General features: G+C 35.2%; 1 protein-coding gene across 3 annotated transcripts in view; it reads right to left on the reverse strand.

The window, feature by feature from the left end:
- Positions 1-298: 298 nt before the first annotated feature.
- The window catches only part of SPECC1L (sperm antigen with calponin homology and coiled-coil domains 1-like), a 49,896-nt gene continuing 25,484 nt past the window's right edge, over positions 299-24,710 (reverse strand). For 2 of the 3 annotated variants that reach the window (XM_010297066.1, XM_010297063.1), the window contains 7 exons: positions 22,569-22,659; positions 20,570-20,653; positions 18,552-18,708; positions 15,147-15,249; positions 3,905-4,021; positions 2,948-3,007; positions 299-862 (listed from right to left, as the gene is read on the reverse strand). In XM_010297066.1, the coding sequence (XP_010295368.1) occupies positions 773-862; positions 2,948-3,007; positions 3,905-4,021; positions 15,147-15,249; positions 18,552-18,708; positions 20,570-20,653; positions 22,569-22,659 (702 nt within the window). In that variant the 3' untranslated portion in view covers positions 299-772. The remainder of the gene's footprint in view (positions 863-2,947; positions 3,008-3,904; positions 4,022-15,146; positions 15,250-18,551; positions 18,709-20,569; positions 20,654-22,568; positions 22,660-24,710) is intronic. The other variant, XM_010297064.1, reaches the window with a different exon arrangement.

Raw genomic sequence — 24,710 nt, forward strand, 5'->3', positions numbered from 1 at the left:
GGTTGGACAGATTCCTTGAAGTACAGCGTACCCTGAAAACCAGAAGCTGTACGTGCTAGTCTTTACAATCCGTAAGATAAAGTTGGAAGCCACATCACTGTGACAGAGGTAGGCTTATAATGAAGCTTTAGAATGAAGAGTTCTTCTGTGCCAAAGTTTGAGGTATTGAGAGCACTTTTCCACTCAATTTGTTGTTACGGAATAAAAGGTTGTTTTCCTAGAATATTGTGCATATTTAAAGGAGGGGAAATAGCTGTAAAGGCGGTAACTAAATCACCATAAAGAACTCTACTCTATCGGGGTGCCATATGCTGTGGGTAGAATATTCAGACTCTGTGGTATCGGGATGCTACAGAAAGTTCCGTAATACAATGCCATGTTATCCTTTTCCTTCTCAAAGGTTTAGCTGTACATTCAGTCTCCAATGTGCTAGAGGATCCATTAATCTTACTCTCCTAGGAAAGAAAGCTTCAGGAAGTCTGGCTGGAAAGGCAGCACATAAGTAGTCCAAGCTTTTTAGGCTACAATTAATCTGAATAGCTTAATAACTTGGGTTATTCCAAGCACTGCGGCAACAAGTTCTTGCTTTAAACAGTTGTTTCCAGGCTTAGTAGCTGAAGCAATCTGAGGCAATCCAGGACAGTGTCACTGACGTTTGAGGGGACTCAAATGTTGCCAGTTTTCAGTGAAACAGGGATTAGCATTTCAGTAAGATTTCCATCTGGTAGCTCATTTTGGTTCTATCCCATGGATCTGTTGAATTATTAGGGGTTCAGGTTTCAAAGTATTTGTAAATTGCTGTAACATACAGCATGACATTCTGCCAGTCTGGACGCTCAGTTCGCACCATTTCATTGATGTCCTGTCACAGAAAACAGATTGGTCAAAATCAGGAATGATAACCTTGTGAGAAACGTGTCAGTGTTTTTACAAATTTCTGGAAATGGTAAACCTGTAAAGTTTCCACAATTTAAAGTATTGATGTAGAAAGCTCTGTTTTCTGTCATACATCTTTGTATTACTTACAAAATATAAACAGCTATGAATAGCGTATCTGTAGATAGTTATTTTGTTGACTTAAGATCGGAATGTGTAATGCTGTGCATACTTGAGTTGTCCCCTACTTAGTATAACTGGTATAGTAGTCAAGAATTTAGTGTTCACATACCCCTACGTCAGCCTTGCTTCATATCTAGGCAAGAGTCAGCATCAATAAATAATTGAATCTCATTTTACAGGAGACTACTGAACTTCAGATTACTTTATATGTATTTTTGAGCAAAGAGGCAAGGAAGAGGGAAGTTTACTACCAATTTGGGTATATACAAAAGACAAAGCAATCAGTTCCTGTCTAACTGATAGACCAGTTCACACAGTAACAGTACATCAGGCTGTGAATAAGTAGGGTAAACAAAGCCTGATCTACCCTTTTCAACACATTTACAAAGGAAAACAAAATGATGTAGTTTTAAATAATTTTTGTTTACTGTAAGGGTCTATTTTGTAAGCTTTGGGTTCAGGAACCTCCAGAACTCAAGAAAATAGAAAGCAATTTTTTTAAATTCTCCACATGAAAGTAGCTGAACACTTTCTTATTCAGGGAACAAATAACTTCCCCTTACACTACCACTACTATTTACATACAGTAGTTTTCACACCCTTTTTCAGCTTCTTCCCCTGCAATATGAACAAGGGAAAAAATCCACAAACATCATACACACTGCGTATGTAGGTATGTTAATAGATACTAAACCCTTAAGATGGATACAATTGCACTTAGAAGATATAATTCCATTCAATTTGCCTTTTTAGAGTATCTGTAATTAAGTACATCATAAAATGAAAGGACAGACAGCAACCTTTTAGACTAAACTTGAATTATGTAAGAATTACTGCAGTCATTTTCAACAATCTAGTTCTTACATCAGCACTTGGTAAGAAACTTCCATGTTTCAAATCACTGAAAAGTCAAAGTACTAAAGCCCAACAGCTGCATTGCAATTGTCAGCAAATACAATGCCGGGGGGCGGGGGGGGCGGGTAAAGGCTCTGATAAGGATCAGGGAAAGTGTCATTTTAAAAATGTCTGATTTTCTTTTATTATTAGTTGCTAACTATAGCAGCTTTGTTAGAATTTAAGTTACAAAAGTATCACTTAGGCATAATTTCTGATACTGGCAATTTTAGCTTAATTTTTGTCATTATTCACAAGGGCTTGGGATTCTCCCAATTCTACACTTTCAGAAATCTTCCTTTTCTAGTAAATACTATACTATTGAAAACTAATTCTTCTAAGCTAAAATTTGTATAAGAAAGCTTAACCTTAACATAAACAATGATTTAAAACCCCCTTTCAATTATTTATAATGATGACGAATTAAGTCTAAACTTGAGTTAAAATCTTGACTCTCGTATTATACTGAGCAAAAGAACAAATTACATAGCTTGATTTCTACATTCAGAATTCCAAAAAGCCCAAATAATTTGAAAGTAGGTCAGAAACAGGAGAGAATTTATGAATTCTTGAACATTTAATCACGTAACTATTTCTTAAATTATTCTCAAGCAAATGCATTGCCTTTATTATTATTTCTTATGATATTGAGAGATGAGTTTTGGTGAATCTTCCGTTTATAACTTAGGAGTTTATCTGCTATAGGCTATCATGCTGTTGCCTTTGCTGCAGTGGCTGGAGTACAGGTCTGTATCTCAGTCACTATTTAATGCAAAAACCATGTAAGCGTAAGTTGTTGATGATAGTGGGTTTATAAAACAAAGCCACTAATTTATGTTTCTCAGTCAAGTATGATACATGGTCAATAGCCTCAAGCTGAGCTCATCTGCTGCTATTTTTAAGTATAAAGCACTAAAATCTTTCAAAAGTACAAAATAGGATAATTTGATTTTTATAAATGGGACATAATTCATTTAGTATGCATTTAACTTACCAGAGTAGATTTGATGCCAACACTTTCAGCTGCCTGAAAAGCCAAAGTGAAATTTCTTCTCTGCATGAGATATAAAAACATGTTAGAATCCAAGGAAATACTACCGCAAACATAATGAAGTGGTGTCAGGAATGTTCATAGTAATGCTGCTACTTTTGCTTCAAATGGAGTCTATAATTTGACCATAGTAATTTAAAAAGAACCGTAGGAGTTAACATGTCTTAATATAATCCAAAGATTTACGGAAAATTTTTATTAATTCCTCATTTAGAAGGTAATGCTGAGAAATCATTGTCAGTGAAGAATGACTGAGTTAGAAAATGCTAAAGAATAAACTATTTATTCTTTAAAAAGCATAAATAAAAAAATCTCTTCATGTGTTAATGAAATTTCCCCATCTTTTTTTAGGAATTATCGTTAATAATACATCTCCAGATAACATGCCAGTAGGTATTAACTATAGCACACTAGAATACATACAGACTCTGCAGTCATGACATCTTCTAGTTTACCTTTATTTGATATGTATCACTTGAGAAGAGTATCACAGTCGCTTATCAGTATGAGCAAGTAGGATGAAACAACATCCTTGCGATATTGAAAAGCGATGAACAAAACATGTCAAGATACAAAATCGATGGATTGAAAATCTTTAAGCTTAAACACTCCCTTCTTCCAAAACCCAAACTGTTTGGGTTAAATGCCTCACACTTAAATTTATGACCTTCTGTTATTTTAAATTTTTTTTTATATCTGTTCCAAATCCTGTTTAACCCAATGATCTCATAATATTAAAATGTTATAATAAGAATAGCAGCAAGGTGGTTTGAAGTGTTTCAATTAAAATTCCTGTTAAGATTGGGTTTTGTTAGAATTCAAATTTGTTCATTCTTCTTTATTAACGCATATTAATTATATAGTCTCACAGTCCCAGGAATGGGATTTTTAATATCATACCTTGTCCTGGCTGTTTAGTTCTTGATAGGGAATATGGGCTGGGAGGTAAGTATGGAGGACTGCACAGAAAGCCAAGCCATCATTCCAGCTACTGCTGAAGTTTGTTATGTCTATATTCTTGAAGGGAAAAAAACATAAAAAATACTAAAATCATAATCTAACAAGTATTACTTCTACCAATCCACCAATACGTATGGGTTTTTTTGTGTTTTGTTTTTTTTTTCTTTTTTAATACCTTTAAAGAAATCAGCAGAGAAAGCGAGCAGCCTAATACTAGAGTTCTGTGGAAAGAAGCCAAAACCCACTACTACAGAGAACAACAGAAAAATTTAGTGATAAGAAAGTCTGTCATCTTGTATATGAATTCCAGGTACGATTAAGCTCCACCCCCAAGTGCAAAATGTGTGTGTTAAAAGGTGTAAAATACTGTGCTAGGGATGGTAATAGTATAGATTGGGTACAACTGTACACACCAAGACAGAAAAGCAAATGAGTTAGAGATGTATGCCGAAAATCCCTGAAACAGATCATGTGGTAGTAGCTCTGTTAATGTAAGATTTTACTTTTCTGCTTCTACTGCATTACTATCCAGATAAAATTTCCAACTGATGAGGACAAGTATTTTCTTTTCTAAACTAACCATTTCTATACAGAAACTTATGTGAACAAGATCACAAACAAAAATTAAGTTTCAGTTGGAAACAAAGATGTTCCAACAGATTTAACACTGATGGTGGCAAGGAATCGTTATCTTTGGGATTGGAACTTAAGTTGAAAAATGCAGTCTTGCACTCTTGATTTTTTAGTTCCAGTAGGAAACTCAGTGGCACTGGTAAAAGCATCGCCTGAGACTGTATATATTATTGTAAAAAGAGTCAGCCCTGTCCAAAAGAGTTATGAACAAGTTGCCTCAGTGACTTTTTAAATTACTGTACACTTGGCTGTTGGCAGTCAAACAATGGTAAAGAGGCTAAGTGGATAGCAGTCAGTTTAAACTTTAATTAAAAAACAACCAGTAACAACAACTCACAGTTTATCTTTTAGACCTTTATGGAGAAATATAAATATGCTTTAATATCTAACTCACTTAACTGGGCTTAAGCAGAAGCTAACCAGCTCCACTACTTAGTTTTTAAAATTTTAATGTAGCAGGAACTATAACCTCCAGTCACAGAGTTGCAGAAACACAATCACACAAGTCAAACTTTCACTTGACAGCAATTTAATAGTCATCACCTGCCTTTGACAAGACACTAGGACTTCTCATTCCTAATGCAGAAAAATCTACCCGGAATCAGTGTTACTGTGCCACACAGGCTGAGAACGAAGGCAGTTTTATTTCTTGTCAAACCAATGATTTGGATTACAAATGGAAAACAACTGCAATCCCTTCCAACAGAGGAAAAAAACAAAACTAAAGGCAATTTCTGGAAGAATGAGAGGGAAATCTCCACTTCCTGCTCAGCTTTAGCACTTTTTATACAAAGTCCACCAAACGCAGGTTCAAGCTCTGGTGACGTAAGCGTACGTGCTCGGGCTCACAATGCCCAAGGCAGTGGTCTGAGCCTTGCCTGCCGTCCCGCTGCCTGGCTGCAAACGGAAATGTCATTGTTAGAGACCCCCAGTCTGTGGGAACATGTTCTTCACACAGCTTCCTCAAGCCACAGGGGTGGGAAAATTTAAAAGCAAACGAAAAAAAGTTAAGGTCTCACTCCTTTCTCCTGAAGAGAAGCAGGAAATTGGATTTAAATTAATGCTTGGTTAAAACTTTTTCAATGTTACTTAAATTAGGCAAACAAATGCAACACAGTACAAGGCTTTATGGAAAAAAAGGAAAAAATATAAGATTGTTAAAGGCAATAAATTCCTATTTGTGTCTGTTTACAAAGTTACTTTTTGAAAAGTTCTTTCTCCCTACCCTGTAACCAGTAATGCCTCAAATCACACCCATATCAATAAGATGGATAAAAGAAGGGAGAGGGACTTTTTCTTGTCACAGTCATCTGTGGCAAGCTAGTTACAAAAATCAAATCTGAATGATCATGTTTCCCTTGCTACAGAATCTCGAGGGAGAAAAACTCCGTCCTAGTTTTCACCCCTCGGCTGAAATATTCTCACTCCTTCCCCAGGATGGCCAAGTGATGTGGGAAGGGGAAAAGAAAGATGTACATTGCATTGTCACAGTTAAGTGAAACACAGATTTGCTCAGACATACATGCATGTATCAAGCCAGACTATTAAAAAAAATTTGTATTAGTTAAAGCTACTGAAGAGCAATAGCAAATTTTTAACTCTCAGGACTATAAGGGTAGATATGACATTCCTTGTAAGGAGGAATGCTGAAGCATTGCTGAATCTGATCAACAGTGTCTAACACAGCAGTTTCCAACTTAGTGACTTACTGCTGGATATAGTTTCAATAAGAACCTGTTGAATTGGTATTATCACAGAATATACTCCATTTACCATAGACCAGGAGTCCATTAAAGCCAGTCACCAGTCACTGTACAAAGAAAATAAAGTTTGATACTACCTTGCCTCACAGAGCTTACAATCTCTTTTTTCTCTCCCAGGTTGCTCCACACATTTCAGAGGAAGCACAGCAATATGTATTTCAAAATTTAAGAGTTTGAGCCTAAACACCAGTATTACTGAAGTACAGATGAGATCTCAGTACTGAAAGAGGGATGGAAGGGTACACAGCCTTCAAAGTGAGAACAGTAAGCTTATACTGGAAATGACAGAGCAAAGAGAAAGGAGAAGCAAACAATGCAACACACTTAAAGCAATGAGCTGGAATAGTCATCTTTGCAACAGTCAGGATGGACATCAACATGCAAGAATGCATTCATCAGAATTAGAAAATAGGATGCTGCAGTGATGTGTATGAGATCATCTGAACCTATACCTGAGGTTTGACCCTGTGGATGAAGAAGGAAGACTTGTGCTCAGAATACATGAAGAAAGAAATTGCAAGGTATCAAAACAGTCTGAATGCACTGGAAAATAGACCTATAGAACAACTGGGGCTGAAGAAAGAACTCTTCACATGATTTAAAAGCCATGAGGAATGCTCACCTCCAAAATCTAGAGGCATTTTTCATAGTTTTATAAGTATATTCCCTCACCCCAACATGTGAGCAAGAAAAACAGGATAAAGTTGTACTGCAAATGGTAAATAAAACTAAAACAAGAAAAAGTCCTCTTCCCTTAAACATTACAGTTGTATAAACTAAAAATTTCACTTTGAATTTTAATAGCATCCATAGAATGTTGAATTTTTAATACAAACATTGGAAAAAAGGGCCACTTATAAAAGTTCACCTACAAGTTTGGTTCATTCTTAAAAAGAACTTGGAATACCCTATTTTTCTAAATCTTCCTGTAGGGTCCAGCTTTTATTATTAAGACAACAAGCAGAAAACAAACCCATCATCCAAGAATCTTAATGTAGCCAGAGAAGCTGAATTAAATACAACGGAAGGAAACAATTAAAAGGGACTGGTTTCTGTTTCCAATTGCTCTGAGCATTATGAATTATTATTACCTCTCAGACTAAAAAGTATAATATTGGTGAGACAGTAAAAAAAAAAATCTAGAAACTGGGCAGATTGTCATGTAAACTGAAAATTTAATTTTTTATGTAGGGCTTTGAGCACATAATTGGCACATTTAAATGCAGCACAATTTTATTTCCCAAATGCTTTTAACTACTTGTGGTTTTTTGAAAAAGCTTGGTCACTGTAATGAAATCAATCCTGCTTTAAGCTCTTATTTATCAAAGAATTGACGGTAAACAGAACATCAGCCTAAAATCTCTGACATAATTTCTTCTGCGTTACTGCTTTTATTAAGTAATTGGCTCTATTAAGATAATTCTGCTGGAATCTAATCTGGAATTTTTCTTCAAGCCATTTCAGACCACAAAGTACTAAAGCAATTGAAGGACATACATTCAGATAAATTGTCAAATGAGGAATAAGGCTTTCTAGAGATAGTTAAAGTACAATGAGATTTGTCAGTCCTTGTCTATTAATGATTAATCCTTAGGGTGGGAGTGAAGTCACTTCTGGTATTTGGGAGAGATTTTTTTAAAAAAGGCAATTCTAACAAAAGGTGTTAAGCAACAGGCTATTGTCATAAAAAGATCTGTGGACAACACATTGCAATCAGGAATAAAAACCAAGGGTTAAAAAATTTGTAAGACTTTTCTAGAGACAAAGCATAAGAATATTACATTTTACATAACCAACAGACCAAATTCTATAGTCCATTCTACAGCAATGACAAAGAGGGAGAAAAAAGATGGTAGGGGAATAACCAGGTGGATCCACAACCAAAAAGCATTTCAAACATGACTCAAGCTCCTATTAAACTGCAAAGAGCAGAGTAGGAGCAGTCACCACAAAATTATTATTCCCTTGTGCTCCCATAGGAAAAAAAGAGTAAGAAGATTCTTCTTGAAACAGCATTGAAATGTAATAGGAACAAAGCAATCCATCAGCTTTAGGCTGAAATACAGTAGTGGTTAAACAGCAAATGAACTGGATTTGAACATGAATCAGAAGGGCATCCTTGTAGTAAAGGCGGCAAACTATCCTGAGCTGCATCACTAAGAGTACTGCCAAGCAGTTTGAGGGATGGGACTCTTAGAGTCTACTGGGCCCTTATCCTGGAATACTGTATAGAGCTTTGGTCCCCCCAGTTCAAAGTAGTCATTGAAGAATAAAAAAGGGTCCAGCAGAGAGTTAACCAAGATGATTAGATGGTTGGAGAACTTGACAGATGAAAAAAGGTTGAAGGAATTTGATTTATTCAGCCTAAAGAAGATTCAGGAGAGATGTAATCGGAGTCTTCCAATGCCTAAAAGGCAGTTACAGAAAAGATGGAGGTACTCTCTTCACAAGGACACATGGTGACAGGACAAGACACAACAGCCACAATTTCTTTCCAGGGAAATTCTGTCTGGATATAAAAAGAAAAGTCTTCACCAGGAAAAAATTAAGCATTGGAATAGGTTGCCCAGAGAAATGGAGTAATCGCCCTCACTAGAAACATTCTAGAGTGCTTAACAGGGCTCTGCATAACATCAGTCTATCGCCCAAGCTATGACTTTTCTAGAATTCACAAATTTGAAGTGTTTTTAACCAGTGTAGTGCTAATTTTCAAGTTGTCTTGTATTGCTTTTTGCAATAATCCTAAAGTAACTGAGGGTCCTCTATAATCAGCAAAAATACCTTTTTTAAAAAAGCAAGGAACAGATATTAACTATTATAACCTAGTGATTCCTTTCCCCACCCCACCCCCCCAAACTCCACAGCTAAAAAAACCTGCTAACACCAAAAAACCCCAACTATAGAAACCATGGTTTCTAAATCAGAGTTACAAACTAATAACAAAGTTATTTCAACTATCTTTTCATCAGACATATCCACAGCTGTCTTCAATCTCCCTGAACTACATATATTACAATTTGAGCAGAGGAGCATACTTCATAGCAGCTATTTCTCCATCCCTTGCTCTGCACAAGGAGAGGTTCCCACATCGTCAGTTTGGCTCACAAAAGAATTAGGACATGGAGAAAATAAACATATGTGTCTATGTGTCCGTTGTATTAGTTAATGGAATAAGTGGGCTGAGAAAGCAAAAGAATTAATATGATTCTGTACTGTAATATATTAAACCATTAAAAGAAGATTTGAGGTTTAAGTGTACAGACCTTGGCAGGCTTCTTCCCATGGCAGAAAATTACTATTAAAAAGCTTTTAAAAGCTTTTAAAGACACATACACACACAAAAGAAAAGAGTATCCATTAAAAAATTTAGAAAGGTAAACTACAAAATAACTGCTATCCACGCTCCACTGAATCAGGATTCACTAATTCTCAAATCACAGATTAAAGATAAGGCTATCAGTACTTCTGGCAGTAGGTGAGAATGTAAAAGTATTTCTGGAATACACTTAACAGCAGTTCCAACTACCACCTCTCCAACCCCAGCTTCTGAAAAGGCAGTAAATGGCAAACATAAACCATCAAAACCCTTAAATATTGACTGCTAATGTTTCTTTTCATAACAAAGAAATACTATTTTTCAGGTTTGGCACCAAAAAAACCAACATAAAAGGGGCAGTCATTCCCAAAAAAACCCAATAATGGCTTCAGACATTTACATTGTAAGCACTTACAGAGATACACACAGCTTCATAATTTATTCTAAATTTTGTCGTAATTAAGTCTAACAAGTTGACATTTCTCTTGTATCAGAATCCAATCCAAACAGAAAAAGGAAGCATGTCCTTCCTTAACTAAATAATTTTTGGCTAAAGCATCACAGCTTAAACCAAGGAGAGAAGTGTTTTGGCAGCCTGACTACTTTGATGAATCAAATCAGACAGCACTAGGGAAAGCATGCACACCCTGGAATCGTTATTTGAACACAGGCTTACAAAAGCACAGTCTTATTACTTGAGTACAAATGAAAGCATTGCTTGATTTCAAGGTGCAGTCAGCACTGCATTAGGTACACTTACGTTCATACTCAGTCACTAAACAATTTTAGTGTTTATTACCGCCATATAGATAACAAGTTTTCATTTTTTGTAAGATGTGTAGCTTTGATCTATATGGAAGGTAAATATTAGGTGGCTTTTCCAGAAAAAAAGCAGCATTGCATGAATTAGAGGGCAGGTACTACAAGGCTACATTAAAGAGGTCTTCCAGTGCATATGTAACTAGGAAGCATGGAAAGCTTAAAGAAAGCTTAAAAAAAAAGTAGTCTATTTTTTCTTCTATCTTGTGACAATTGCTTTTTTGGTGTCAGACTTCTGGAAGTGAATTATATCTCAGAATGCTGACAAAACATGGAAAATAAATTGAAATATTGCTGTAGATAAGAATGGGTAAGGCTGTGTGTATCCTGTTTCTTGGTCCCCTTCTTAACACATGAAATATGCATGCTCACATCCTTTTTTGGACTTCCATTAGTTGTGTACTCAAAATGAAAGTAGCTGTGTTCCAGCTAGGGTAAATGCTCCATAACAGCTGGACGGGATTACTTTATGCTTTGAAGATATTTGGAATTTATGACAGTTTTATGACACTGCACATATTTTAGAGAAGCCAGGAGGATTCTCTTCTCTCTGGAAAATGCATACTTGGCACCATACTCTGAATCAGTATGTCAGATCCTGAGTACATACCACATGATCAAGTTTCAACTATTTTGTGCCTGTTAATCTGAAAACTAAAGGTGATTTGCTCCTCCTTTATCTAAAAGCTTAAAAAAAAACCAACAACCCTTATCTTAAGAGAGCAGCTCTCCTCTTTCATGGCTTAGGGATCTGTTCAGCCTTGAATATAATTAAACTCAGTAACTCAGTGAGTGCAATACTGTCTAGACTGAACAGGCTCTAGATGAAAGTTAATACAGAATCTGCCTGCTGCTAGTTCTGCAATGACCTTCTGCAGATTGCCATTCTCCAAACCAGAGCTTCAAGGACAAATTCTACTTGCAACCAACATTCAAACAGCACGTATATTAAAAGTAACAATAAAGGAAGAGAAAAAGCCATACAGTTTTTTACATCAGTAAGAATTTATCTTATTTTTATTGGCTATTTAAACCTCTCTTCTTTTTTTGAGGTACTCTTTAAAAAATACCAGATTTGGAACACAGTTATATATTGTTCCACAACTACATTTCAAGAAATCTGTTCATTTATTCTGTCCCAAATATGCTTGAATAAATCAAGAAAACTGTACAATGAAGTAATTTATCATAGTTTTTTTAACAGGGTTAGTTATTAGCTTGTTTACCATAATGCACTGACAAAAGAGAAAGTCTTAAGATTCCTTTAAAAATTCTGCTATGTGGAACTATATATTTGTCAAAGGTGGAAAGTGCGGTTTGGTGTAAATGTCTGTGAATGTGTGTGCTGGACTTCAAAATCCTTCCACTATAAGGGGCTGGAATTAGAGCTTCACCACACTATCATCTTTGAATTATTTAGCATTCAAAAATTTTAAGCTTCTAAAGCAGAGATAGTTAAGACTTTTAATCAAAAGCTTGCAAGTTACTTCCTAGAGAGGGTAGGAGAGCAGAAGTTGTTCTCCCATTTTATTTGAGCAGACAAAAAACCCCCACAAAAAAACCTACTTGTAGCCAGTGATTAAGTAGCACTGTATTCTCCACAAGGATCATGTGAATAAAGGAAACCTTCTCTCTGCAAAACAGTACAGACCTTGGTGTGTTGGGTTTTTTTCTTCTTTAGTATTTTCAACACATGGAATAAAAAGCAGCTCAAGAACTATAGGTGGCCTCCAAGGAGAGTAACATTCAATCCTAGGCTGCTGCTCATTATTGTGGGCAAGCCAGTAATATCATACCTTGTTTTTAATATTTTAACCCACTAGCAGCTTACCTTTAACTCTGTACACTTTAAATAAATTTTTTGAAATTAAGATTTGTATCCGACTATTTGTGTGATTACTATTTATTAGTCTACACATAAACCAGAAATTCAACTATTCTCCAATACCCAGTGCAAAATAGAATCCCAGAAATGAAAGGTAAAGCAATGCCAGGAGCAAACGTGGGTCTGTTAGAAATGGGGCTTTAGCTGAATGTGCATGGTTCCATCTTCTCTAGGAAATTATTTCAGCTGTTGATATTTCATATAAATATTTTACATACAATCTTCTATAAATATTTATGTATGTATAAAAAGCTACAGCTGTGAGTAGTTTTTTATAAACTCCAGGTGAGAGGGAGAAAACAAGACCAAAAAAGTAATAGTTATTGGCAACTGATGAAGAAGTAAACATCTTTCCATGTTGGCAGACATACTTGCATAATACTGTCTTATAGTGCTTAGTTTTACTTAGATATTGGTAGTTTAATTAGATTTGCATTAGAAAAATTTATATAATATCAATAGGACAAAATTTGACAAAATAATTATTCTGAAACAAAAGCCTTCTAAGACTTTCTTTTTCTTTTCCTTGTTTCCAAATCATGGTTAAACTCTTCCAGGTCCTTTAGAACTTGTTACAGAGTCAATTGGCACGTATTTTTCCTTTAACCTGTTGTGTTTGTAACTAAAAAAAATAATAGCGAACAGCTTATTTAAATACATAACAGGACAGAAATTGGTGACTAGATAGAAGGCGGACCTACTGCTATTCCTGCAATGGAAAAGGCTGGGATATTTAGAACTCCTCTGCTCTATGTGGCTCATGCAGCAGCTCAGAGACAGCGGACTGCTGGCCAGTTCGCATGTGGCTAGTTTTAAAAAAAGCATGTGCTGGCTCTTGCCCAGATGCTAAGCCAAACAAAAGAAAACAGTGGTATAGAAGAAAAGTAGAAGTTATAATGATGGGAAATGGTGGGGATAAAAGGGAACTGTGTCAAAGTATAAGACACTAGGAGGTAAGACACTAGGAGGAACTGGAGGTAAGAAAAGGTATCGTATCCTACCAATATTTGGGTGAAAAGGAAGTAGGAAGTGAGCTAGAATACCTTAAGTAGGATTCAATGAGGAAGGGAAAGGTTCATTATTCTGATGCTTGTTTACTGCTTGTCAGTTTTAAATCCATGTAGTTTTAAAATAAAACTAAAACTAACCAAAGCTTCAATTAAAAAAAAAAAAATCAATCCTTATCTGGTATCAATAACGTTGTTGAGATGCCAGAAAGCTGGATAAGCACTATTCACAATGAATACAATGCTAAATCTATTTAAAACATTAAAACACAACTAACACGGTCTTCAACGAAAACTGAATTTCAGGGGATGCTGAAAATAATCAAATTCTGTATAGTGAACAAATGAAAAATGAGCGTGCCTAAAGCAAAAGGCATTCTTCTCCAAAAACTAACTTTAAACATAACCTCCTGTTATTATCTTACTCTTTCAAAAGAAGGCAGGCTCTTTCAAAAGAAGTTCTACAGACGCTATATGGTATGGTTTCTCAGTAGCAACACAAGCAGAGAACCGTATTACAGTTGTTGAAGCAAGTAAAATAAGTCTCAAAACCTCCTCTTCTACTAGTGTTTATAAAACTCAAGTAATTATGAGCAGCAATCTATATAAACAAAAGCATGCTCTTGCATATGTATACAACTATAGAATGAAAGGTTTGGAATATTTTCTATTACTTTTCCTAACCACATAAGGAAGCTGTCAAATTCATCCTTCATTTCAAGACAATATGGGAAAACATTTTTGCATTCAGTTTTAGAGGATTTATAAAGAAATATAACATCCTGCCCTTTTCAAAATGTGGGGAAGGAGAAAGGCTCTTTCCACAACGAAGCTTATGCTCAGAAATAGCACAATTTAGTACTAGACGTGCCACAGGAAGAGGGGGGAGGGCTTATATCACAAGCCTGTCCATTGTACTGAAGGACGACTTTTCCTATGGATGGGCGATCATCCTGTTATGCAGCTCTCAACTTCCTCCTGCATTGTGAGTCTCAAGTCATGGAAAGAGTAAAGTTCTTAAACTGAGGATTGTGTTGGGAACTCCAAACACTTTCAATACAAGTTAACCAAACAAATACCTCATGGTCAGACCATTAACATCCTGGTTTAGTTTGCTGAAGCCACTATTCTTTGGAAAAAATAATGTAATCAGGAGAACTCTGGATAGTTATCTTGTTAGTTCTTTTGGCTTCTGATAACATTTGGGCTAAGTGAAAACAAAAAACAAAAAACAAAAAGTCTGGAACTGCAGTAGAAAGCCAAGTTCAAAATGCAAGACAATGCACCTTCACAAAACAAACTGTCCGTAAATACAGAACTAAATGGGAGCACATTGAAAGATCCAAATAAAACTACACTAATTACCTATTAAAAAAAAAAAAAAATCTCTGAAATCCAAGAAATGGTACTTTAACTGCATTTGGGAAACATTAATTTAAACCTTAAGTTGCAAAAGCTTCAGTTAGAGTTTCAAAAGTGCAATCTGTAAAAGGCTGTTTTAAAGTGCCTCCACAGGAGGTCAGCTGCCCCCCTTAAGAAAAGAAAAAAACCACAACTATTATCAACATGGAGCAAAGTGACTAAAGAGCTATTAATGTTAGGTTAGGACTTGCAGCATGTGTTCCAAGAAGAGAGTACAGTACATACCAATGCCATTACAATCTATGCAGTCAACTGTGGAGCAGCCTGGTTTATGCCATTAGCAGATTCTGATGTGTTGCAGCTAGAAGTACGCTACGTTAAACAGCTCTACAGTTACCTGATATCCTTCTGTTTTTTTCTGGCACCACTTCAGCAAGGCATTTCTCTTGGATCCTCCATATTCTCTTGCTAGGGCAGACAAGGGATCCTTCCTCTCTTCCCTAGGAACAAGGAAGAAGTGCAACTTCGAGCTTGTAACATATCTTTTGCAACAGAAGTACGTATTGTAAAAGCTTAAAAAAAGGACAAATTATTGTCCCAGTGAAAGTAGTAGTGTATAGCACTACTGACCGAAAAATAGAATGCACACAAATGCCTGCAGAGACTTAAGAGTTATTTCAGAGTAATTCTTTCATTAGCAAATTAGCCTTCTTTTTACTTTAAATCAAACTTTTCTCCTAGGTCTTTCAACCTCCATGACATTTTTTCTAAGAGTTCAGAAAATTAAACTCACAACATGGTAAGTTCCAGCTTGAACCATTAAGCTAACTCAAGTGACTTTATTTTGTATTTAGAGAAAGAATAAACTGATGCTATCTCTTTTGCATCTCATGGCTGACTACAAATGTCACCTTGAAACACCAAGTGTGCATATTAGCAGCATGCTGTTATTAACAGAACATTTGCCTGAGATCTGGAGTTCCTGAAAAAGAGCAGGGAGATCTAACTAGGTTGACCTGCCATTTGCTATAATGGCACAATAATGATTCAGTCTTTTGAAACAAGAATGTTCAATTGCCAATGAAAGCTATCAACTTCACTTCCAGTCTGTCAAGCTATCAAGACATTTTTTGTTTACGGAAAAATTGGGTAAGAAAAGAACGAATGTATCCAGATTGGCCAGTTTTTCCACGTGAGTCTTGCATTACAAGCACCTCTTTACCAGGCTTCAGAAATGAGCGCTTTGATTAAAAATATGTATTATAGAGGTTAATACCTTTGTAATGGCCCTATTACATGATTCAATATTTCAGTATATACTGTGGTGATAGATACTTTTGTCTCTGACAAAAAGACTAAGTATTACACCATGATGGAGCTTAGTTACTGGAAATAAAGTGTGCTGGCAGTTGTTCTTATTTTTTATAATTTCCATTTGGAAAACTAAAATAACATAGCTATCAGTGAATCCATACTGCAGAGATTCTCTCATCTGCTATTTTTTAAAGAGTTGTATGCAAATGTAAGCAAGATTCTCATAACATCCACAAAGATGATATCCTAAGTTACTCCTTTTGGATATTTCCAAGACGACATATACATTGTATACATTCACTCTCAAATCTTCAACTCTTTGTTCTTTACAACCCATTTGGTGATGGGAAGGAGGGATGGAATGTGGAAATACATAATATTTTAACTGGATTTTTTGCTGCAGATTTACAGGTAGCAATTTTCCAGGTCCTGCGAGGGGAAAAGAAAGCATCCAGAGAATGTGGATTTCTTCATGCCTGTGTGCTATGAACAGAAGACCAGAGACTGTTCCATGTATCAGCATCTGTCACTCAACGTGTAAAAGAAGAGAACTTGTGCCAACATACAACGAAACATACTAGAGCACTAATCTTAAGTATATGTATTGCAATTTGCTTGGCCAGTCTTCACTGAAATACAGATAGCAAGGTCTCAAAGTTACTTAGAACGAGATAACATTTGAAACATCCATGAAAAATATGCACAGCAGAATAATAAAAAGGAAACAGTAAGTGCCTTTCAGCACAAAAGATAGCAGTATGAGCCTTCAAACCTAACTGCTAATCTCAGAGATTTAACATGACAAGGAAGTTGCTAATTGTGTATTTTAAATATGAAATAAGTTATCTGAATAGGTTACTGTGTCTAAACTTCGTAGGTACCACACAGCCAGAATGAGGCTTCAAGAAATTCTGTAGTTTAGTTCTTAAACTGTTACATATTTCAGGAACCCAAACTGGTGTATTTTTTTTCCACTGGTGATTGAGAAATGGTTCGGCATATAAATCTTATAAGTTAGTATATTAGGTCAACTCTATTCCAAAACAAAGAGCCAATGAAGTTTCAACTAGAACAGGGAACAGTAAACTGCAAATATTTGTTTTAGTGAATTATAACAATAACTGTTTATTTTACAACAACTTTCAGAAAAAGGCAAGGGTAAAAAGTGAAACCTGATCACATAACAAATTGAAGTCCAGCAGCCACATTCTGAGGACTGTTCCAAAGAGCATGCTCATCACTGCACACCCACTGCTGCCTATTCCACTGCTAAATCTTCTTGTAGTGCTTAGCATTGCAGTCAATGGTCAGGCAGTATAGTAATGATTAGCATAATTATAACTGTACAATTTTACCATGAAATGCCAAGCTATTTGCTACAGCCTGCAGACTGTCATCAATGCAATTTTATACATTACCAGTTCAAAGTTCATATACATGTGTTTTAGTCTATTTTTTATTATTTCTGGATGTACTCAGTCTAAATTTAGGTGCTAACAAACACAATATTAATTGCTGCTGGTAAAGTAGCCACAGATCCAAACTCAGTTTAATTTCTGCACAGTGAAAGAGCAGCAGCACTGGGGCATGCCTTAGCTGATTTCAGGGAAATAATTTTCAATGGCACCCACAGCTGTAAATAACTACACAATGTTATAATGTAATTACTACATTCGGCAAATGTCTCAGAATATTAAGGGTTCAATACTTCTGCTGTACGAAAGCTTTGTCAGGAAGCTCTGTATTAAATGGTCTTGAGAAAGTCATTTAACCTTTCCCTGCCACGTTCCCAATCTATGAAGCAGGGCTAAGTACATACTTCACTTGCATAACATGAGGCTTAAATACTTTGAAGTCCTTTGACTGATAACACTACAGATAGGAAAAGTTTTAAATTTATCACAGACTTGTCTTTTTATCTTACTAATGAAAGGGGGTTGCCTGACCATTTTTTACTTAGACTTGCATTATGGTTTCATCTGTGGGACAAATGACCCAGGCCCATTCACTCATGGCTATTTAGAAGATTTGACAGTGTCTGGAATTAAGACCTAGCCATGCTGCTTTTTTTCTTCAGCTGCAATTACAAAAGTTAAGGTTTATCATGCTGTCTCCCTGGGTCCAAGCTACTCTGAAAGATTTGTTCAACGTACCGTAAGCTCATTTCTTGAATTTGGCTTCGTGGTCTTTTGAACTGATATATGATGCTATTATTTAGTGACATGACTTAGCTTGGTTTTCTAGTGGAACATAAAGTTTTGGTATTGACCTCATAATCTCTAAAAAGCCTAACTTCTGATCTGACTTTTAAAACACATACTGAGCTGCAGAAAAGACTTTCTGAAGCTCTCAAAGATTATTGAAAATCATTATTGTATGGGTAGCAGTAGAATCTGCAGTCTTAGTGCCAACATTGAACACTAGATATATGCAGACAGATATCTATGAAATGAATACATTTCAGTGCACCACAAAAAAGGGGTTTTACCTTATTCGACTCCTGGTTGTAGGAGTGACTGATGCTGTCGGAGAAGATGAGAGTGACAGTTGTGGTGAGGTGGTACCCATTGCCATGAGAGATGCTGGAGATGCTCCATCAGGTGCACTGATATCCCGTTTGATTTCTTCACTACTTCTTCGAGACACTAAGTGGGAAAAACGCCCATATATCTATCAGTTACAAACATAAAATCTTTCATTCTTGCTTTCTGACAAGCATTAGTTCAGAAACCATGCATGGAAACCCATATAGAGTACTGGACTTCAAGATAGTGTTTTTATACTTTCCACTTAGGCAATATCAAGGATTTAGATTGCACTATCAACATTTATGATCAAGCCTGTATCTTGAAGCAAAGAAAATTTGGTGAATGTATCTTAATGGAATATCGCTACTTCCATTCGAAGGATTTTATGAATGAGAAGGAATTTTAACACCAAACTATTTCATTTTTCTCTAGTCCATGTAGTTATGTTGCTAAGCTTCGAGTAGTTAAGAAAAAAGAAAAACAAAACCAAAACAACTTAGAGATGACAGCTGCTTTATTTCCACTTAATTTCAATCAAGAATTGGCATCTATGTGATACTCTGGACATTAATTAAATATCATCAGCAAGCAAAACAAAGATTGACCTGAGAACCTTCAGCGACATTCCACAGAGCTTGCTTCATTTTATCAAAGGACAAACAATTTTTCTTTCAAATGAAAGCACAAGCATTATACTCTGTAAAACCAAATTTGGAATGGTTATGTTTTCTCTACATGGAAGAGTTGCCAGTTAAAAGTATGAGGTTTGCCTTTCATGCCTAAATAGCTACCGTTGTTTACCTTTATGCAAATCAAAGCTGTAACTCTCCACATAAATCAGAGACTTATTTTCTAGTGACTTGGGGCAAATACATTACTTTATGAATACCAGACACAAGGAGATGGGAAAAACCACTTTTGGGTGGATTTTTTTTTTTTCTTTAAGGACAAATCAAAATTATCTAAAACACCTTTTCTTCTTGAAACCATTTACTCAAATAAAGGTGTGTTTAAAAAATATTTACCTCAAATTAGTTCTGCCTAGTTTATAAAAAGTATAATTTTCACAGTATCACACTATTTGTGCTATAAATCTTAAAGATTTGATTTTAGAAGCTCCTGCTGATACTGAGACATCAGCTTGATAGTAATCTAACACTACATAAACTGCTGTTTATTAACTCTATTTTTTAAAAATCCAAAGTTAACATCAAATGTGCAGTAACCACTATGAGTAATACTGAAAAAATATTTGTAGGTTATGCCAGTCACAAAATGGACTATTTTAAAATGATTCACTGCAAACATTCTTTTGTCCTACAGAATTGGTAGAGGTTTTGCTAGATAACGTGCAAACACATTTATATGCATGAGATAATGTACAATGATGCATTTGTTACCTAAAAAGAACAATCCTCCTATTTTAAACCATTGACAATAATTCTTTCCACAAACAAAATGTAATTGCTTAATTAGAGAAGGGTAATATGCTTCTCTGCCTCACTTAAAAAACCCAATCCTACATGCAAGCAGTAAAAAGTAACAGCCAGGAACCGTTTCTTTCCTCACATACACCTTGCACACCAAAATTATTTTTAATACAAGAAAAGATGACATAGACATCAGCTGTTACATGCATGATTCACAGTCATCCATCTGATACATCGGTGCAAGTTTGTATATGCAACAATAAGGACACTAGATGAGCAATTAAAAAAAAAAAATCTCTCCAGTTCCACTTGTTGCAATAAAATGGAATATTATTTTACCATGGGACTTTAGGTTCTTTTCCCAAATACTTCAGTAATTCGAACACTGAAAAATATGTTATTTCAAATATCCAAATAGAGTTTTTTTGATAAGAGCTTGATGGTCTGAAGACCAAAGTTCTCTCTTGAAAAAGTAAAGTAGATCTGCAAGTACAGTGTTGAAATGAGAGTTCCTAATTTTACTAATAATCTAAAAAACGTGATGTTACCAGAAATAGATTTGGCACTTTCCATAGCAGGTACTCTTGGCAAAGATGCTGGCCTGCTAGTAGAAGATGTTCTCAACAAATGTTCTGGACAAAGAAAAAGAAGAGAGAACATAATTAATGAAGATTCCAGCTACACTTAAGACACTTAGGTATGAGTCGTGAATATTGTCTACCAGTACCTGAATCTGGCTGTTTTAGTGAGTGCAACTGATTTTATCTATATGAAAGAGAAGGCCTAAATTTGCTCATTACCGATAATGAGCACTATGAATACACCATGACCTTCTTAATCCTTTTTCCCTACGGCCTCTTACTAATCCACTTGTCCTGGTCTAGAAAAAATTAATTGTTAAATCAAAAGGCTGAGCAAGGAATCCCCATTTAGCACACGGCCAAAAATATTCCATATGCCACTCAATGTGGATTGGTAAAGCAGATTGCTTTGTCCCTCGTGATTTTTCCCTCTCCCTCTTTGGTTTGTTGGGTTGGCTCGGTTTTTTTTAAATAAGAATGTGCTTTTTTTTTTTTTTTTACCTCCCCCATGCAGTGGAATCAAAAAGGTGCCTTTATATATTGTAGTGAAAGAATAGTTCTGCCTACTGCCAATGAGTAAAATCAAACTACAACAAAATTAATTTTCTGTAGCATCAAATCAAAACTATTTCCTATTATTGAAATCTTCCTTCAAATAAAACCTTTAGAGGTTTACATACTCCTCAAAAGGTTTACATACTCCTGTGTAGAAACACTTAGAAGGCAGTAATTTGAAAACAAAAAAACATGAAAATGAAGAATTAGGATTAAAAAAGTGAAACCCCATTCTGTAGCTGAAAACGTGACATAAGAAACATACATTGCTACAAAGATAATTTAAGAATATATACAGTTGTAAACAGGAATTCTGTCTGGCACATTCTCTATTGGAATGCAGTCCTGCTCCTGCATTAACAGACTATAATGAAAACAGAAAAACTTTATAAAGCATTTTATGTTTAAGCTTATGTCGACCCATGAACTCTGTAACAATTAAAGAATCCTGAACTATCTTCTTGGAAAGGCATTTCAATATTCCTAAAAATATAAAAGTTTCTAAAATTAAAACTCCAGCTGCATTGTACAAATAACCTCAACATGCATTCAACAAAAGCAAGAAGGAAATCTGGCACATACAGACTATTATGAAGTGCTTAAAAAGAAAAAAAAAAAAAAAAAGACGACACAAACCAAAACCCAACCCTTTAGAAAGCATCAGACCTCGGGAATACCAAATTAAGAGGAAATATTCAGCCTGGAGTCATATGGGGATTATCTTGAGAAACATCTACAAAAAAACCCTCCCTAAAACAGGCATAAATCAGAGACCTACACCCAACACATGATAGCCATTCATTCTCACAGGAAGAGCACATTGTGAACACTGTTTTGAGAGACAAAACAAAGTTCACGGGACAGGGAAATGTTGGGAAACAGATAAATCAACACTCAATTCCATTCAATTTTTTAATGTGGCTCCTGAAGATTCAATACTTAAGTTTATATTTTGTTATTCATATGCAATGCAATGCCAGCCATTATCCTTGTTTCATTTTGGGGAGGGAAAAAAACCCCAACCACAGAATACATAATGTAACCCCAGAGATGTGTATTTTTAGTGTCTGGAAGAAAGTTCCAATGACCCTGAAATCATCTTGTCTTGATTTTACAAGTGATCTCAGTTTCCATATACATTAAAAACTGTCAGAATAATGCCGAGTTATCAGGATTCAATCACGGGTTTTTTGAAAATTCAAAAAAGTCTCTTTATGATATGCCACCATGTATGATGGAACACAAGTGATAAAAACTTGAATTTGAAATATTATATGATTCTATGAAAATATTGTGGTAACAAAAAGTATATAATATGATTAACACTTTGGATACTAAATGATACAAAATACCAAAAAATAATTAATTTTAGCATTACTAAAAAAAAGTTTAAATGAACTTGAATCAATACCTTGAACAGGGATTTCAGCATAGCTTGGTCTTTTGTCTGTCAGTGTAGCAAGGGGTTTTGAAGCTGAGATTGGTCCACTTATAGAATGCCTCTGAAATGGAAAAATACTTGTGTCAAACATAATCCGAAGATAAAAAAACAAATATGGAATTGCAGAATCAGTTTTAGAAACTCAGATATGACATTATTAGTGATTTAAAAGAACTAAGAAAAAAAATAAAAACCTTCAAAAATACTTAGTTAAAAAGTCATCTTTACCTATTGCTTTTGCCAATCTGAATGTATATACACAGTAAGCATTGATATTGTAACATTTACTTCTTTAAACTTAAACCTGTTCCTCAAACCAATGTTGCAGATGAAGGGTGAGAATTCTCTTGCAGTTTTTGTATTAATTTTCACCTTCATTTATATTCTGTTTGTACAAACCTGTTCTGTTTAAATTTGATGTGTTTATTTACATTAATACAATCTCCTATATGTAGCCAAGATTTTAGTGCTTGATTTGTGTTACTAACATATGCCTTCAGAGTTTTGTGGCTTTTCCTGGAAAATTAGGATAATGGTATATTAGGTGTAGTGACACGAACTACCCTTTGCTAAGAAAAATCCTACTGAAAAAAATATTTTTTATTCAAAATGTCAACAGCTTTTGTTACCACCTATTTAACTGAGATGCTCTGTGAACAACTGAGAGATTTTGTTAAGTATTTGTCAAATATGTAACAAAATACAAATACAATTATTTTTTCTTTACAATGTCACCTTAATTTCTGTTCTGCTCTAAACTAGTTACAACATTTTTTTTCAAGTTTTATGTAAAAAATTTAGCAATGCATAGCTTCGAGCAGCTTGCAGTGTAAGTACATGATCACAGATGCGTTAAGTCTTGCACACAATAATTAACCGCTAGATAGCACTGAATTAAGCATTTTAGTATCACACAAATGAACTGTACAAAGTAATAATTATCCTTACACTTACTGAAACTTGTATTCAGTTGCTGAAGAGTCAGGGAAGACCATTCATAATTATTCTTTTTTAAATTAATCATTTCAAAGAGGCTATTGCAAATTATAGTACATTCTTTATTCACTCTGTCCTTTTTATTAGATTCCTATATTTAATCACAATCAGTCCAGTAATGTGTTTATCCTGAAAACTCTTTCAGCTCTCCATCTGGCCCAAGATTAGATGAGAAGGTTAAATGAGCCTTATCTTCGTAAGATAATAAAGGTCGGATGTTTCTCATGCCAAATCATGTAGGCAAGACAGACAAATCCAAAAATCGTATTAAAAAAAGTTAACAATATATACCTTGCAGCATCCTGTAGCACAAGCAGGATTACAGGACTACTTATTCATCATTTAGAGTCAAACTAGAGTTATGCTTTTGTGCTAAAAATCAAATGGACAAAAAAATTGCCAACCATCTAAGAATCTAACTCCAAAATGCAGCATGAAGAATTTCATCACTTTATATATCAAGGGTGTCAAGCATATACACTACAAAGATTATTCCTTTAAATATGCAGATAGAAGTGACTGCAACTGTGAGCATACACAGAAATGCCTACAAGAGCTTGCCATAAGAGCTGGCATTTCAAACTTGTATTAACTTTACAGTTGATTTCACCCACTTAGGAATTTTGTTGTTTCTTTTTTTTAAATAAAGGACAAGGACACTATCAAAGTGAGAGCCTCCCCCCAGAAAAGGAAACCATTATAATAGAGTTAGATAATAAGACTAAACGAGAAACATTTCATTTTGTAATTTTCTCTACTCTGGGATTGTCATTACAAATACAGCATAGTACAGAACTTCAGCCAGGGAACAAAGGTATGTACAGAGCAGGCACAGTGCTGGATAACCATATACCTTTATCACTTTCTCAGCTTACAGGTATCACTTAAAACCAAACATTCTTTCAGGATATTGTCAGAAAGTGGTCATATTACTCAACTGATAATTTGCTGTGGTCTTGTCTCTTTGTTATAAAATGAATTGTTTTGACTTTTTGCTCCTGTTGACACTGCAGACAGGGCTTATCTTCACTGTTGCTAGTTCCTTATTACATATCTTACTATTACAACTACCACTAGTAATGTAGTGACTAATACACAGCAAATTAGAGGAAAATG

This window comes from Phaethon lepturus, unplaced genomic scaffold (assembly GCF_000687285.1).
Source record: "Phaethon lepturus isolate BGI_N335 unplaced genomic scaffold, ASM68728v1 scaffold55781, whole genome shotgun sequence".
Lineage (NCBI taxonomy): Eukaryota > Metazoa > Chordata > Aves > Phaethontiformes > Phaethontidae > Phaethon > Phaethon lepturus.